The 12,614-nt window shown below is 44.7% G+C and overlaps 1 protein-coding gene across 5 annotated transcripts in view; it reads left to right on the top strand.

Moving 5' to 3' along the window:
* Nucleotides 1-12,614, top strand: part of ralgapa2 (Ral GTPase activating protein catalytic subunit alpha 2) — a 233,553-nt gene that overhangs the window by 88,802 nt on the left and 132,137 nt on the right. For all 5 annotated transcript variants that reach the window (XM_079527212.1, XM_079527209.1, XM_079527208.1 and 2 more), the window contains exons 12-16: nucleotides 649-783; nucleotides 2,612-2,760; nucleotides 5,227-5,338; nucleotides 6,162-6,399; nucleotides 7,472-7,663. In XM_079527212.1, coding sequence (XP_079383338.1) covers nucleotides 649-783; nucleotides 2,612-2,760; nucleotides 5,227-5,338; nucleotides 6,162-6,399; nucleotides 7,472-7,663 — 826 coding nt within the window. The remainder of the gene's footprint in view (nucleotides 1-648; nucleotides 784-2,611; nucleotides 2,761-5,226; nucleotides 5,339-6,161; nucleotides 6,400-7,471; nucleotides 7,664-12,614) is intronic.

Genomic DNA, 12,614 nt, shown 5'->3' with positions numbered 1-12,614 from the left:
AAGTTAAATAACTCAGAAACTACAAATCATTTCAGAGTAAAAAGTTCCAGCATGTGTCTCCACAGCAAGCTGAATTATAAAAAGTGTGAATGGAGTTTCTAGGTGAAAGTGCTTTTTTGACGTGCCAATATCTGCCATTGAGCCCCATTGTGAATTTCTCAAATTTGAAAGCACTATATTTCTAAAACTATGAAACATTTCAAAGATTTATTTTCAGGCAAACATGTCCACCGTAAGATGAACCTAAATAGGTTTGAATGGGGTTTCTAGGTGTAGGTATGTAGGACTAGTAGCATGGCAAAGTTTGTGCTATTGCCATTGAGAATGCATTGGGCGCTTAAGTTAAATACGGGGGGGACATATTTTGACAGCAGAAACTGCCTGTCATAATTTCTCCCTCCTCCCTATTCCAAAGCCCCCCCCAGGTACATTATATATTTAAACTATTTTCAGCAATGGTACACTTATTTTTTCAGTGGGTAGATCTTGTTGAGCTGGTCATTTTGAAAGTAGATCTCACGTCATAAATGTGTGGGCACCCCTGCTGTAGAAACATGAGGTTTTTCAGAAAACTGTCATGATTTAGAAGATTTTTTTTTAAATTTCGACGTCCTGCCTAAATGGGTTAATGTCATTGAACTCCTACAGATGTTGGAGAGTCACGGTCACAGGCGCACGTCCAGCTGGGGCAGAACCTACTCCTTCAGCAGCGCCATCAACCGGGGCTGTCTGACCGAGGAGCTGAACCGAGACGTCAAGGCTGGAGTCCAGTCCACACTACAGGTCTGTCCCTAGTCCAGTCCACACTACAGGTCTGTCCCTAGTCCAGTCCACACTACAAGTCTGTCCCTAGTCCAGTCCACACTACAGGTCCGTCCCTAGTCCCTAGTCAAGTCCACACTACCGGTCTGTCCCTAGTCCACTCCACACTAAAGGTCTGTCCCTAGTCCAGTCCACACTACAGGTCCGTCCCTAGTCCAGTCCACACTGCAGGTCTATCCTAGTCCAGTCCACACTACAGGTCTGTCCCTAGTCCACTCCACACTACAGGTCTGTCGCTAGTCCAGTCCACACTACAGGTCTGTCCCTAGTCCAGTCCACACTACAGGTATGTCCCTAGTCCAGTCCACACTACAGGTCTGTCCCTAGTCCAGTCCACACTACAGGTCTGTCCCTAGTCCAGTCCACACTACAGGTCTGTCCCTAGTCCAGTCCACACTACAGGTCTGTCCCTATTCCAGTCCACACTACAGGTCTGTCCCTGGTCCCTTGTCCAGTCCATACTACAGCTCTGTCCCTAGTCCAGTCCACACTACAGGTCTGTCCCTGGTCCAGTCCACACTACAGGTCTGTCCCTGGTCCAGTCCACACTACAGGTCTGTCCCTGGTCCAGTCCACACTACAGGTCTGTCCCTGGTCCAGTCCACACTACAGGTCTGTCCCTGGTCCAGTCCACACTACAGGTCTGTCCCTGGTCCAGTCCACACTACAGGTCTGTCCCTGGTCCAGTCCACACTACAGGTCTGTCCCTGGTCCAGGGGCATTCACCGTTTTTCAGGCCAAGGACGCCCTAGCTGAGAGAGAGATGAAGCAGATGAACCCTGGTTCCCACGGTCATGAAATTCATGGAAATATTTTAGAAATAATAGACTTGTTTGACAGCATCATTCCGTCTACACCAAACCTCTTTGCCGAAAATAGCCGATCTACAAGCCCACAACGCCTAGCATCGCAAGGCGTTGTGAGATTTTACATTGGAAATTCTTGGCTCTTGTATTTTGTGAACCCATGAACAAGACTTGCTGTTTTTCTTTTTTTCTTTTTACAAAAATGCTTAACTACATGAACCCTAGCATGCATATGTGAACCCAAGGATTCCCATTCTGGGGACGAACACAACATGAAAATTGCTGCTCTACAACGCGTCAAAAAGTGCTTAAAATGTTGCTAACATGACATTGTGCGGGGCACGGTGGCACAGTCGGTAGTACTGTCGCCTCACAGCTAGAAGGTCCTGGGTTTGATTCTCACTGGGGACGCTGTGGGCACTGTGGGTGTGTTCTCTCCTCCTCATCAGCGCCCATACCCTCCCTAGGTGTGTATGGCGAAAGGGCCCTTCTCTGTGGAGTTTGCATGTTCTCCCCGTTCTCACCGTGGTTGGAATAACGGTGTTCCTTCCACACACTACGTCCAACCGGGGAAACTCCCCCCTGTCAGGTGAAAAGAAGCAGCCACTCCTCATGCATTGAAGGAAGGTAGCATGAGGTCAGTCCGTTGCTCTCCCCAGGTTGGCAGAAATTAAATGAAATTAAATGATTACTATATTTACCCAGGGTATCTGGGCTAAGCTCAAGAACTTGTTTCCAGCCAGGCCCTGCTCATAGAACATTTCATCGTAGTGGTTCAATGCCTTGTTCAAGGGCACTTCAGCGGTGGTCATTTTAACGTGTCGGACCGCTGATTCGAACTGGCGACTTTCCGGTATCAAGACCGCTCCGCAATCCGTTCGGCCACCGCTGCCACCGCTGCAGAGAGATTGCAGCGCCCAGGATTACATTAGACAATTAAAAGGTAAATGAATAAATAACATGCCATTGTGACGTGGTTCCAGGTGTTCCTGACCAACTCGTCCAACGTCTTCCTGTTGGAGCCGTGCCAGGACGTCCCCAAGCTGCTGGACAACCAGGTGGAGGTGTGTCGAGGTGTGCTCAGCATCTACCGGCACATGATCATGGAGCACACCATGGACACGCAGACATGGTCAGTGCACGTACACACACACTCATAGACACACACGCACACACACATGCACACACACACACGCAAACACACTCATAGACACACGCACCGCACTCACATGATCATGGAGCACCCAATGAACACGTAGACTAGGGGCTCCATCTTGCGCCTCCCTTATCCCTAAACGTATTTGCCATTTTTTACTATTTTGAAAAACATTTTAAAATAGTTACTAGCCGATCTACATCGAGACATTGTGAGCTTGTAGATCGGATATTTGAACTATTTTAAAAGGTTTTAAAATAGTAAAAAATGGCAATTCTAAACTACAATTTAGAAAACTCTGGCTGTCTGTTGTTCCGTCTGTCTGCTTGCTATTTTTGTCCTTAACCCATTTTGACCTGAGATCAGATTCTAAAAATGTCTTCTACATCCTGACAGTTTTCTGAAAAAGCTATGTTTCTATGTCAGTCGTTCTTCGATTTTTTTTAAATAGCAGACCTACAAGCTCGTAGCGCGCCACTCGGTGGCGCGCTATGAGCTTGTAGATCTGCTATTTTTCAATAGCTAAAGCATAACATAATGCTAACACCAAAAGGGGTTCACGCCCAAAATGGGTTAATGTGTCGGCCTGTGAATGTGAAATTACACATGGGGGCATACCATAGATTGGCTATTTTTTGCTATTTCCGAAAATGTTTTTAACAATTTATTTTAATCTTCCCCTATGATGACATTCCCAAAATAAATAAAGTCTGTCTGTGTGTTTCATAAATATTTAAAAAGAAGAACAGAGTCTGCAACACTGGTGATGCTGAAAAAGCTCCTCTGAAGTTGTGTTGCTCGTCAACGTTTCGATCTTATTGGATCTTCATCAGGAGTCCTGTGTCGTTTCGTGCTGCTTTTCCAGCTTGTGGATCTGCTACTTTTGATGCTTTTGTGTGACACTGTACTATGATCTAGTAGGGTGTTAATTTACACACACAAAAACGTTAGAATATGTGACTAAATTTGACTGAGGGACTGCCATTGGATTTTTTTGAATTTTCGTTTTTTCATGTCATATGAAAGCAGGGAATCATAGCTTCAACTTGACATATTGGTTGTTCAGTTTGGCCCACCAGTTTTGGAGATATGGCTTATAGAGTAATGTCTTGCAGAAAACAGCGAGTTGAGAAAACAAGCTTGAAAGGTTCACTTCTGTAGTCTCTAACATTACACCTAGCTACACGTTTAAGCATTTATTTCATATTTACATGTGGATTTCAGCTCTGACACTTATTTCAGACATGCTCTAGTATGTGAAGAGTCTGCCTGTGCTATAAACTCATTTAAAAAAGAAAAGAAAACGTTTTTCTCCTCTGGTGAAAAGCTGGAATTTGCGCGATGGCAGTCTCTCAGTCAAATCTGGTCACATATGAAGATAAGAGGTTTCCCCCTGACAGAGATGATATGTTATTACGTTCCATTGGATCACAGGTTATTTTAGCATTTAAGTAACAGATTAGGACATACAAGGTTTTCACCCGACAGCCACTTTTTGGGGCTATAATGACACTGGACTGAAAATAGACCGGACCAATCGGTCTCCCTCTCCCCGCTGCCTCCCTTCTCTCACGACAACAAACAACCAGGTTCATTCCCTTTGTGTGAAACAGGAACATGTTTCACACATGTACTGTATTTACAATCCTCTTCACTGCGACCCAAAACGGCTGCAGCCTGCCCCATTTTCTCAAACTATCTGCCTAAAGAGGGAACACACCAGGCCCATTTCAGCATATAAACGCCAGTCCTAATGGAAAGTGGGTGAAAAGGGTGAAAACGTGCCACTGGCGGAGATGATCATCCAAATACAATATCGGGACAATATTACAGATAATGTATACATTGGTAATAGTGGCGTGTTTGTCTAGCAAACACATTTTCTGTCAGACATTCCATGAAGCAAAATCAAATCATAGTGTGAGTGTGAGCTCTGGTGAACATACAATTGGGAAATGGTGCATTTATATGGCCGGTCGCCTTTTTCCCAAAGCATTTTACAATCCGTGATGGTGCAAGACTTTCAATGTAATGGGTCCCGGGACCTACGGGGTGGTCTTGTATATCTGGGTCCCCGAGAAATCCTGTGGGTCCCCAATGAAATGTGACATTTTTGCAGTGTTTAAAATTGTGTTTCACCTTATATGGTTATAGCTATTTTGTCATTTACATGTTACAAGTTATATGCATATACAGTATGTTGAAAGTGTATCTGAAAAGAATTAAACACACAAATCCCAAACCCCTCTCACACACACACACACACACACACACACACACACACACACACGTGCATGCTCGTTCGCGCAATGTTATGTTGTCAAAAATATTTATGACTCTTATCTAGAATCGCTGCCTTCCACCCATGAAGTTCCTCAGTGAAACATAAAGCTTTGAATTGAATTGGATGTAACTGAATTGTGCACGGTGTGTGTTCTACAGGGAGCAGCTGTTGCAAGTGCTACTGAGGATCACTGAGGCGGTCATGAAGAGACCGCAGGAGAACCAAAGAAAAGACTCCTTCGCTGAGAGTCTGGCGTCCATTCTCTTCAGGGTCAGTTTCCATGTGTTGTACATGTCTGTGTTGTCCACCAGAGGGTGCCGAAAATGCCAAAACAAAAAAATAGCTGTCACCCCAAACAATTTTGAAACAAATGAGAGGCAATACATCGCTACCTATAATTCAGTTTTGAAGAGACAGGAAAGTGGGGCAGAGGAGGGGAAAAGCACCTGCACCCGCACATATTCACACAAACTAGTCAAACGTGGGTCTAGGACAGATCTTATTCTAACCAGTGTTGTGTTCAGGGGTCATCGCAATGCTGGCTTGTAGTGGACATTTTTGTCAAAATTAAATTTTTGCCATGGACATAATACAAAATTAGTGGATAATATGACCAAAAATGAATAAAGAGCTAGCACTGAATGACCATAACAGCTCTATAACTCTGAGATTGTACAAACATTTGTACACTCTCAGAGTCAAGCAGGTCCTTGCAAGTGAAACATTTGAGAACCACTAGTACTAGTTGGACTCCTAATGTGCCATAATGTCGTAAGTGAGTGTCATACATATTCTGAAGAAAACCTGGAGACTTGACATTCAGTAATTGGTTTGGGTCTTTTTATCAAAATTTTGTTTTTAATGGTGTGTAAAAAAACGTGGCTTTGCCACGGACACATTTGTCCGTGTATTGACAGATGGATCACCCATGGTTGTGTCACCATCACTAACTTCGTCTCCCTCTCTCTTGGTGTTGGTTGGCGCTGGTGTTTTTTAGACCATCATCTGTGGGTGCGCGCCAACCTGTGTCACCACCACTAACGTCTTCCTCCTCTCTCCCCCTCTCTGGCGGTGGTGTTTTTTTTCACCCCAGACCATCATCGTAGCGTGGGTGCGCGCCAACCTGTGCGTGTTCATCTCGCGGGAGCTGTGGGACGAGCTGCTGGCGGTGCTGTCGTCCCTGACCGCCTGGGAGGAGCTGGTGAGCGAGTGGTCGGGCATCATGGACTCGCTGACGGCCGTGCTGGCGCGCTCCGTCTATGGCCTGGACATGACCAGCCTGCCCCTGGACAAGCTCAGCGAGCAGAAGGAGAAGAAGCAGAGGGGACGCGGTGAGGGAGGAGAACAGGGTCGGACCCGGTTGGATCGGGTGATCGGAAATCGGGGGGGGGGGGGGGGGGGGGGGGGGATCACGTCATTTTCAAATGATCGGAATCGGATTGGGAGCCAAAAGAACGTGATCGGGACATCCCTAGTATCAATATTATTTCCATATCATGATATTAGACTGAATATTGTCTGTGATTTTGGATATTGTACTATTGTGATATGGCATAAACGTGTTCTATATAAATATCGGATCGGGAAAAATCGATATCAGCAGATGCTCAAAATGAAATGATCGGATTGGGAGCAAAAAAACGTCATCGGGACATCCCTACTTACACATTAGTATTATTGTCTCACCATCTACGATCTACTTTTTGAGGGGTGCAAGCCCCTCCTATGTCCAGCTTTGAGGGTTTGTGTAAACACAAACCCTCAAAGCTACCACCACCTAGGCTATGACTAGTTTTCTGTGTTTGTGTAAACGCAAACATTGAAGACAAAAGTGAGGACGCAAATTGTGATTGGCCGGAAAGCGATGATGTATGATGATGTTTTATAATGTGTGTTTATAGATTTTTTCTTTTTCAATCTCACAATGGAAGTCAATGAGTCCAAATGTGTCCAAATGTGGAGGAGTTATACATCATAGATTAGTCACAGGTGACTGTCATAGGCCTGGTCACATGAAATCCGCTATTGTTTTTTTAATCTATAATTTTTATCCCACGATTTTGCAACCCAGTTTTTTCACCCAGTGCCAATTATCTAATGTAATCCTGGGCGCTACACTTCCTCTGCCAACCTGGGGGGGCAGCGGACTGACCTCATGCCTCCTTCTATGCATGAGGAGTCCAAGCTGCTTCTTTTCACCTGACAGGGGGAAATCCGCTATTGTTTTATCATTTATAATAACTTCCTCCTATGCCCAACTTTGTGTGTCTGTGTGTACCAAATTTGAAATCATTTCATCGGCTGAGCACGGAATGTGATGTATAATGATGGATGACGATAGGAGCGCCCCTCACTTCAAACAAGTGTGTATTTTTACTTTGTGCGCACCGTGTGTGTTTTCAGGAGTGATCAGCGAGTCCCAGAAGTCTGCGGCAGTGGCTCGCTCCTTCTCCCTGAGCTGGAGGAACCAGCAGGGTGGGGGGGAGCAGGGGGGCCCCGGGGGGGGCCAGGAGCCCATGAGGTTCCGCTCCGCCACCACCTCAGGGGCCCCCGGCGTGGAGAAGGCACGCAACAACGTGCGACAAAAGGCCTCCGGTAAGAAACCGTGAATAACACTGCTAGACAGAAAACGTTATTTCTGTCGTATCAAAGCAGGCGTACGGTGCATCAGTGATTCACAACCTTTCTTTTTTTATTTCACGGGCCCCCCCATTTAGATACCATTCTTTGTCTTTGGGTCCCCAATCTGAGAGTGTGCAAATGGAACCAATGGTTCCATTTGGTTTCTATTTGCACACTGTCAGAGTTACATACAATCAACTATATTATCACATTACAGGTGTTAAAAAAAGTGGGTGAAATTAATTTTAGTGGCAGCTCAGTGGCCTTGTGGTTAGAGTGTCCGCCCTGAGACTGGGAGGTCCGCCCTGAGACTGGGAGGTCGGGGTTCGATCCCCGGCCGGGTCATACCAAAGACTCTGAAAAATGGGACCCAGTGCCTCCCTGCTTGTGTACCTGTACATCAAGCTGCCTCACACTACAGAAACAGGAGATAGGCCCATATGGGCCTCCTGGGTTCGGAAAGGCTTACTAACTTTCTATAATTTTGTATTATTTCCAAAAATAAAAGAAGTAGGCGGGGGGGCAGGGCGAGCAAGGGTAAAAAGAAAGATAAATCAAACAAAGGTATCACTATCTACACATAGCATATAGTCTCTGCAGGGTGGAGACCTCATATGTCCAAAACAGCTACTTTTCAGGATTTAACCCATTTTGACCTGAGATCAGATTCTAAAAATGTCTTCTACATCCTGACAGTTTTCTGAAAAGGCTATGTTTCTATGTCAGTCGTTCTTCGATTTTTCAAAAATAGCAGACCTACAAGCTGCTATGAGTTTGTAGATCTGCTATTTTTCAATAGCTAAAGCATAACATAATGCTAACACCAAAAGGGCATCCCGCCCAAAATGGGTTAAATTAAAAAGTAACAGGCTCAAAAAGCATTGCTTCGCAAACACAAAAACATAGAATATGGAAATTGGAGGTTTCTGCCCGGCAGCAACGATATACAGCCTGTACATGAGGTTAGACGAGGGTTCGTTTGCAACGGTTCATTTCGTGCACCCTTTGGTGGCCCCCGGCCGGGGCCAGACTTTGAGAACCAGCGCGCTTACACACCAAAACACCTTTGCAAACGTCTCTTAACAAGTATGACACGTTCGCCGTTATCTCGTCCCCAGCGCCCGCATTCATCGGCTCCGACGTCAAAATGTTTTCAGTGGCACTTTGTGGGGCTTACACACTGCTGATAACATTATCTGTCGGGGGCCGGCCTGGCGTCAGCCGCCACCCACTGCGTGGGCCAGATATACTGTATTGATTGCATATGAAAGCCTCCAGACAGGGCCGTGTGTACGTTAGCCCAGGTGCCTCTGAAAGGCTCCGCACGGCGGACAAAGACGCCAGCAGATGGCCTCCATTGTTCCTCTATACATGTCACCGGCCAATGTCAACATGTTTCCCTGTCAGGCACACACCCACACACGCACGCATGCACACACCCACACACGCACGCACACAGATACACACACAACCCCTTCTGTAGCAGCGTGTCAGAAAGCCATGCTTTTTTAGACGCGCGTCGCCATGCGGTTCAATTCACACGACGACAGACGCCTCTTATCTGATGAGGCGCTGGCAGGCTAATTATAAGTTGAGCGTTGGGGGGGCGTGGGGGGGGGGGGGGGGGGGGGCGTGGGGGTAAACTAGCACTAAGTAGCGGAGGTTGTCTTCCTTGTCCTAAATATAATCTATGGCAGAATGTTAATAGAGAAAATGCCAAGACAAAGACCCGACTGACACCTGGTTTGGTCTGCTGTCCGTCCAGTTCTGCTGTCAACGTCCAAAGTCTCCACACGGGGCCGAGAGCTCAAAGCAGATGCAGGAGGAAGTGTCTGTGTTTCTTTTTCTTTTTCTTTTTTTTTTGTTGTGTTTATTGTGTTCTGTTTGTTTATATTTGTACTGTCTGTGAGCGAACATGAAACAGACGCATCTCAAGTTCCCTTGTTGCCTTTCTCCTCGTCTAATTGGATTTCTCTCACATTGATCTTCAAACGGTACCGCTGTACACCTCTTCGCCCACTCCTCGACAGTACACCCGCACATCAATTGCATAGTGGGTTTTCATAGTTTCATTAAGGGTGTAATTAATGCTTATTAATATGCATACAACGGGGTAACTGTAGCAAGCTGTGGCAAAGCTGATCTTATCTCCCGACACAATTAAAGTTCAGCAAAGGCACACACACACACACGCACTCTAAAGCCTAATTTATACTCTTATTACGATTGTGTCGCTTACCAAAAAGAAGAGATCTACAAGCTAACAATGCATCGCATAGCTCATAGATCAGGCAACAGACACCCCTATGCATTAAGCTATAGAGTCCTTCCTTTTCATTACTCACGTTGAGATTTGGCCTCGAGTGTCCTCCACGCATAATGACAATGCCTCCGCGCTGGAAATGGTCAAAACGTGGCCGTGCTCATGTATGCAAATGCGTCCTAATAATGTGAGAGGAATGAGAGGATTTTGTTGTCCTGATGAGCCAAAGGACCCTAAGAATACTTATTATCAGGCGGTAGATACATGTGTTGACGTTCAGCTATAGTCGATACTAAAAGTAACCACTTGTCTGAATTCATATGTTATTATAAACATCAGAAAAGCAGGCTTGATTTATACTACCAAAAATTGCCGATCTACAAGCTCACAATGTGCCTCACTGCCACGCGTTGCGGGCTTGTAGATCGGTTATTATAAGGCGTGAAATGAAGTATACATCAGGTCTAATCCCTCGCCTTGAGAGACAAATCCACTCTGTATCGTGGTCTAGCCTCATGCACCAGAGAACTAATTAAACTAAAGTCTTAGAAACAAAAGCAATCCCCCCCGCGTGAATTATTAGTGTCTTAAATGCAGAGTGTCACTCATTATTTTGTAAGACTTAATGAAAAACTGTTTTTTTTTTAAAAACATGTACCAATTGTGGCGGTGGGAGGTTGCTTTGTTGAGGTTAAGAGCCCTCGAGTGACAAATTGAAACGAGTGCGTGACTGTTAATGTATTCTCACTGCTCAGATGTTAATTTCCTGTCTCGGTAACTTCTCTCTGGATTTTTCTTTTTTCTTATTTCTTCTTAATTTATTTTTTTAACTCTGTGGAATCATATTTGAGATTAATTTAATATCTCTGTTCAGGTTTCGACTGGTACAGACAGAATATCTAGACCAAAATCTGCACACTCCTGTGAATATTACGTTTGGTGCTAAACAATTTGTGTTTATTTATTTATTTATTTGGGTTATTTAATTTTTTAATTAACAAACAAACAATTGTGAACCCTTTAACTTAGTGAAATTAAATTTTACTGGGGCAGGAAACAAGCTAATGAAAAACGAATTCAGTGCAGCACTAAATGCAATGAATTTATAAGGTATTAATGTGGGTTTATTTATTTAGCAATATACATCACATAATTGGGGCGGCTGTGGCTCAGGAGGTAGAGCAGGTCGTCCAATGATCCCTTGGTCGGCGGTTCGAATCCCGGCTCCTCCTGTCCACATGTTGAAGTGTCCTTGGGCAAGACACTGAACCCTACACTGCCTCCAATGAGTTGGTCGGTGTGAGCTCGCCACCATTGGTGTGGGAAGTGAGGACGCTGGCGTCGACTGTTCGCCGCTTCACCTCCCAATGTATGAATGAATGAACCATTGTAAAGCGCTTTGAGCACTTGGAAAAGCGCTATAAAAATGCAATTCATAATTCGTTTCCATACCTCTTGTCACTCACAACGTGATTTAGACTTCATGACAGAAAAAAAAAAGTGATGCATGCATGCCAAATATTTGCCGATCTGCAAGCTCACAACTTATCGCGGTGAGGCGAGTTGTTAGCTGGTAGATCTGCTATATTCAGTTGTCATTGTAATTCATTGTGACACTGAACTGTCTTGAAGCCACTCTTGCAATCGGGTAAATTGCAGGACATCGCTGTCCGCCCGTCTGTCCTGCTGCTTCTCGGACACGTGTCGGACCACTAGTGTGGTGACGCGCTCTACTTCCATCGTTTACAGTTAGGAGGTGTTTCTTTTTTGGCTAAAAGGACATTTCCATCATTGTAATTTGTTCTCTATGTACAAAATTGCTGAGATTCACCCAAAAAAGAAAGGAGAGAAAGAAAAAAAAAACATTTTTACAAGGATAGATTATCAACTGGAGGAAGAAAAATGGAACACAAAATAATGTTTCTAATAATTGAACCAAAGTTACTCATTTTATTTTATTATTTGTTTTAAAGCACTGCTAATTTGATACATCTTTGATAAGTTTCCTTTTCCATTCTGTAGTACGCTGTCATTGAATACTCTCTGCTTCTTTCCTTTGCTTTGTTCCTTCTCTTCCTCTTTCCTTTCCTCTCCTCTCCTCCTCTTCTCCCTCTCTCTCTTTCTCTCTCCCTCTCTCTCTCTCTCTCTCTCTCTCTCTCTCTCTTCCTGATGGAAGCTAAGCGAAGCCAGTCCATCAGCAACTGTGTCCATCTTTACGAGTTGCCCGCTACTAAAAGCGTTCCTCTGCTGCTTCACACTGTGAGCTCTTTCTTGCCTGGTATCTCTGGTGGTAACTCTGCTTGTTCTCACAGACTCTCAGGTAAAGTGCCTTCTGAACGCTATAGGCCTGTCACAATTACTGTTACATGATTGTCTATAATCGCACATCTTACAGTAGCAGAAATAGCAGATCTACAAGCGACAAGTGACAGGCTTTGGATCAACTACTTCCGCTATTTTGTACATTTTTGTACTGTCGGTGATTTCTTAGTATATTTAAGTTGTTTGTCATAATCTGCCCTGTGCAATTTGTGATTACGGACCCTAAAATGCAAAGAAGTAAAATTGTAATGTTCCAATGTTCAATGGAGAAACGTTTTTAATCGTTAATCGCAATTATTTGTGACAATTGATCGCCAACTTAAATGTGTAATCGTGACA

Source organism: Electrona antarctica (genome assembly GCF_951216825.1).
Source record: "Electrona antarctica genome assembly, chromosome: 18".
NCBI classification, from domain to species: Eukaryota; Metazoa; Chordata; class Actinopteri; order Myctophiformes; family Myctophidae; genus Electrona; species Electrona antarctica.
Note: the sequence above shows the minus strand (reverse complement) of the source record. Positions and strands in the feature narration are given on the sequence as shown.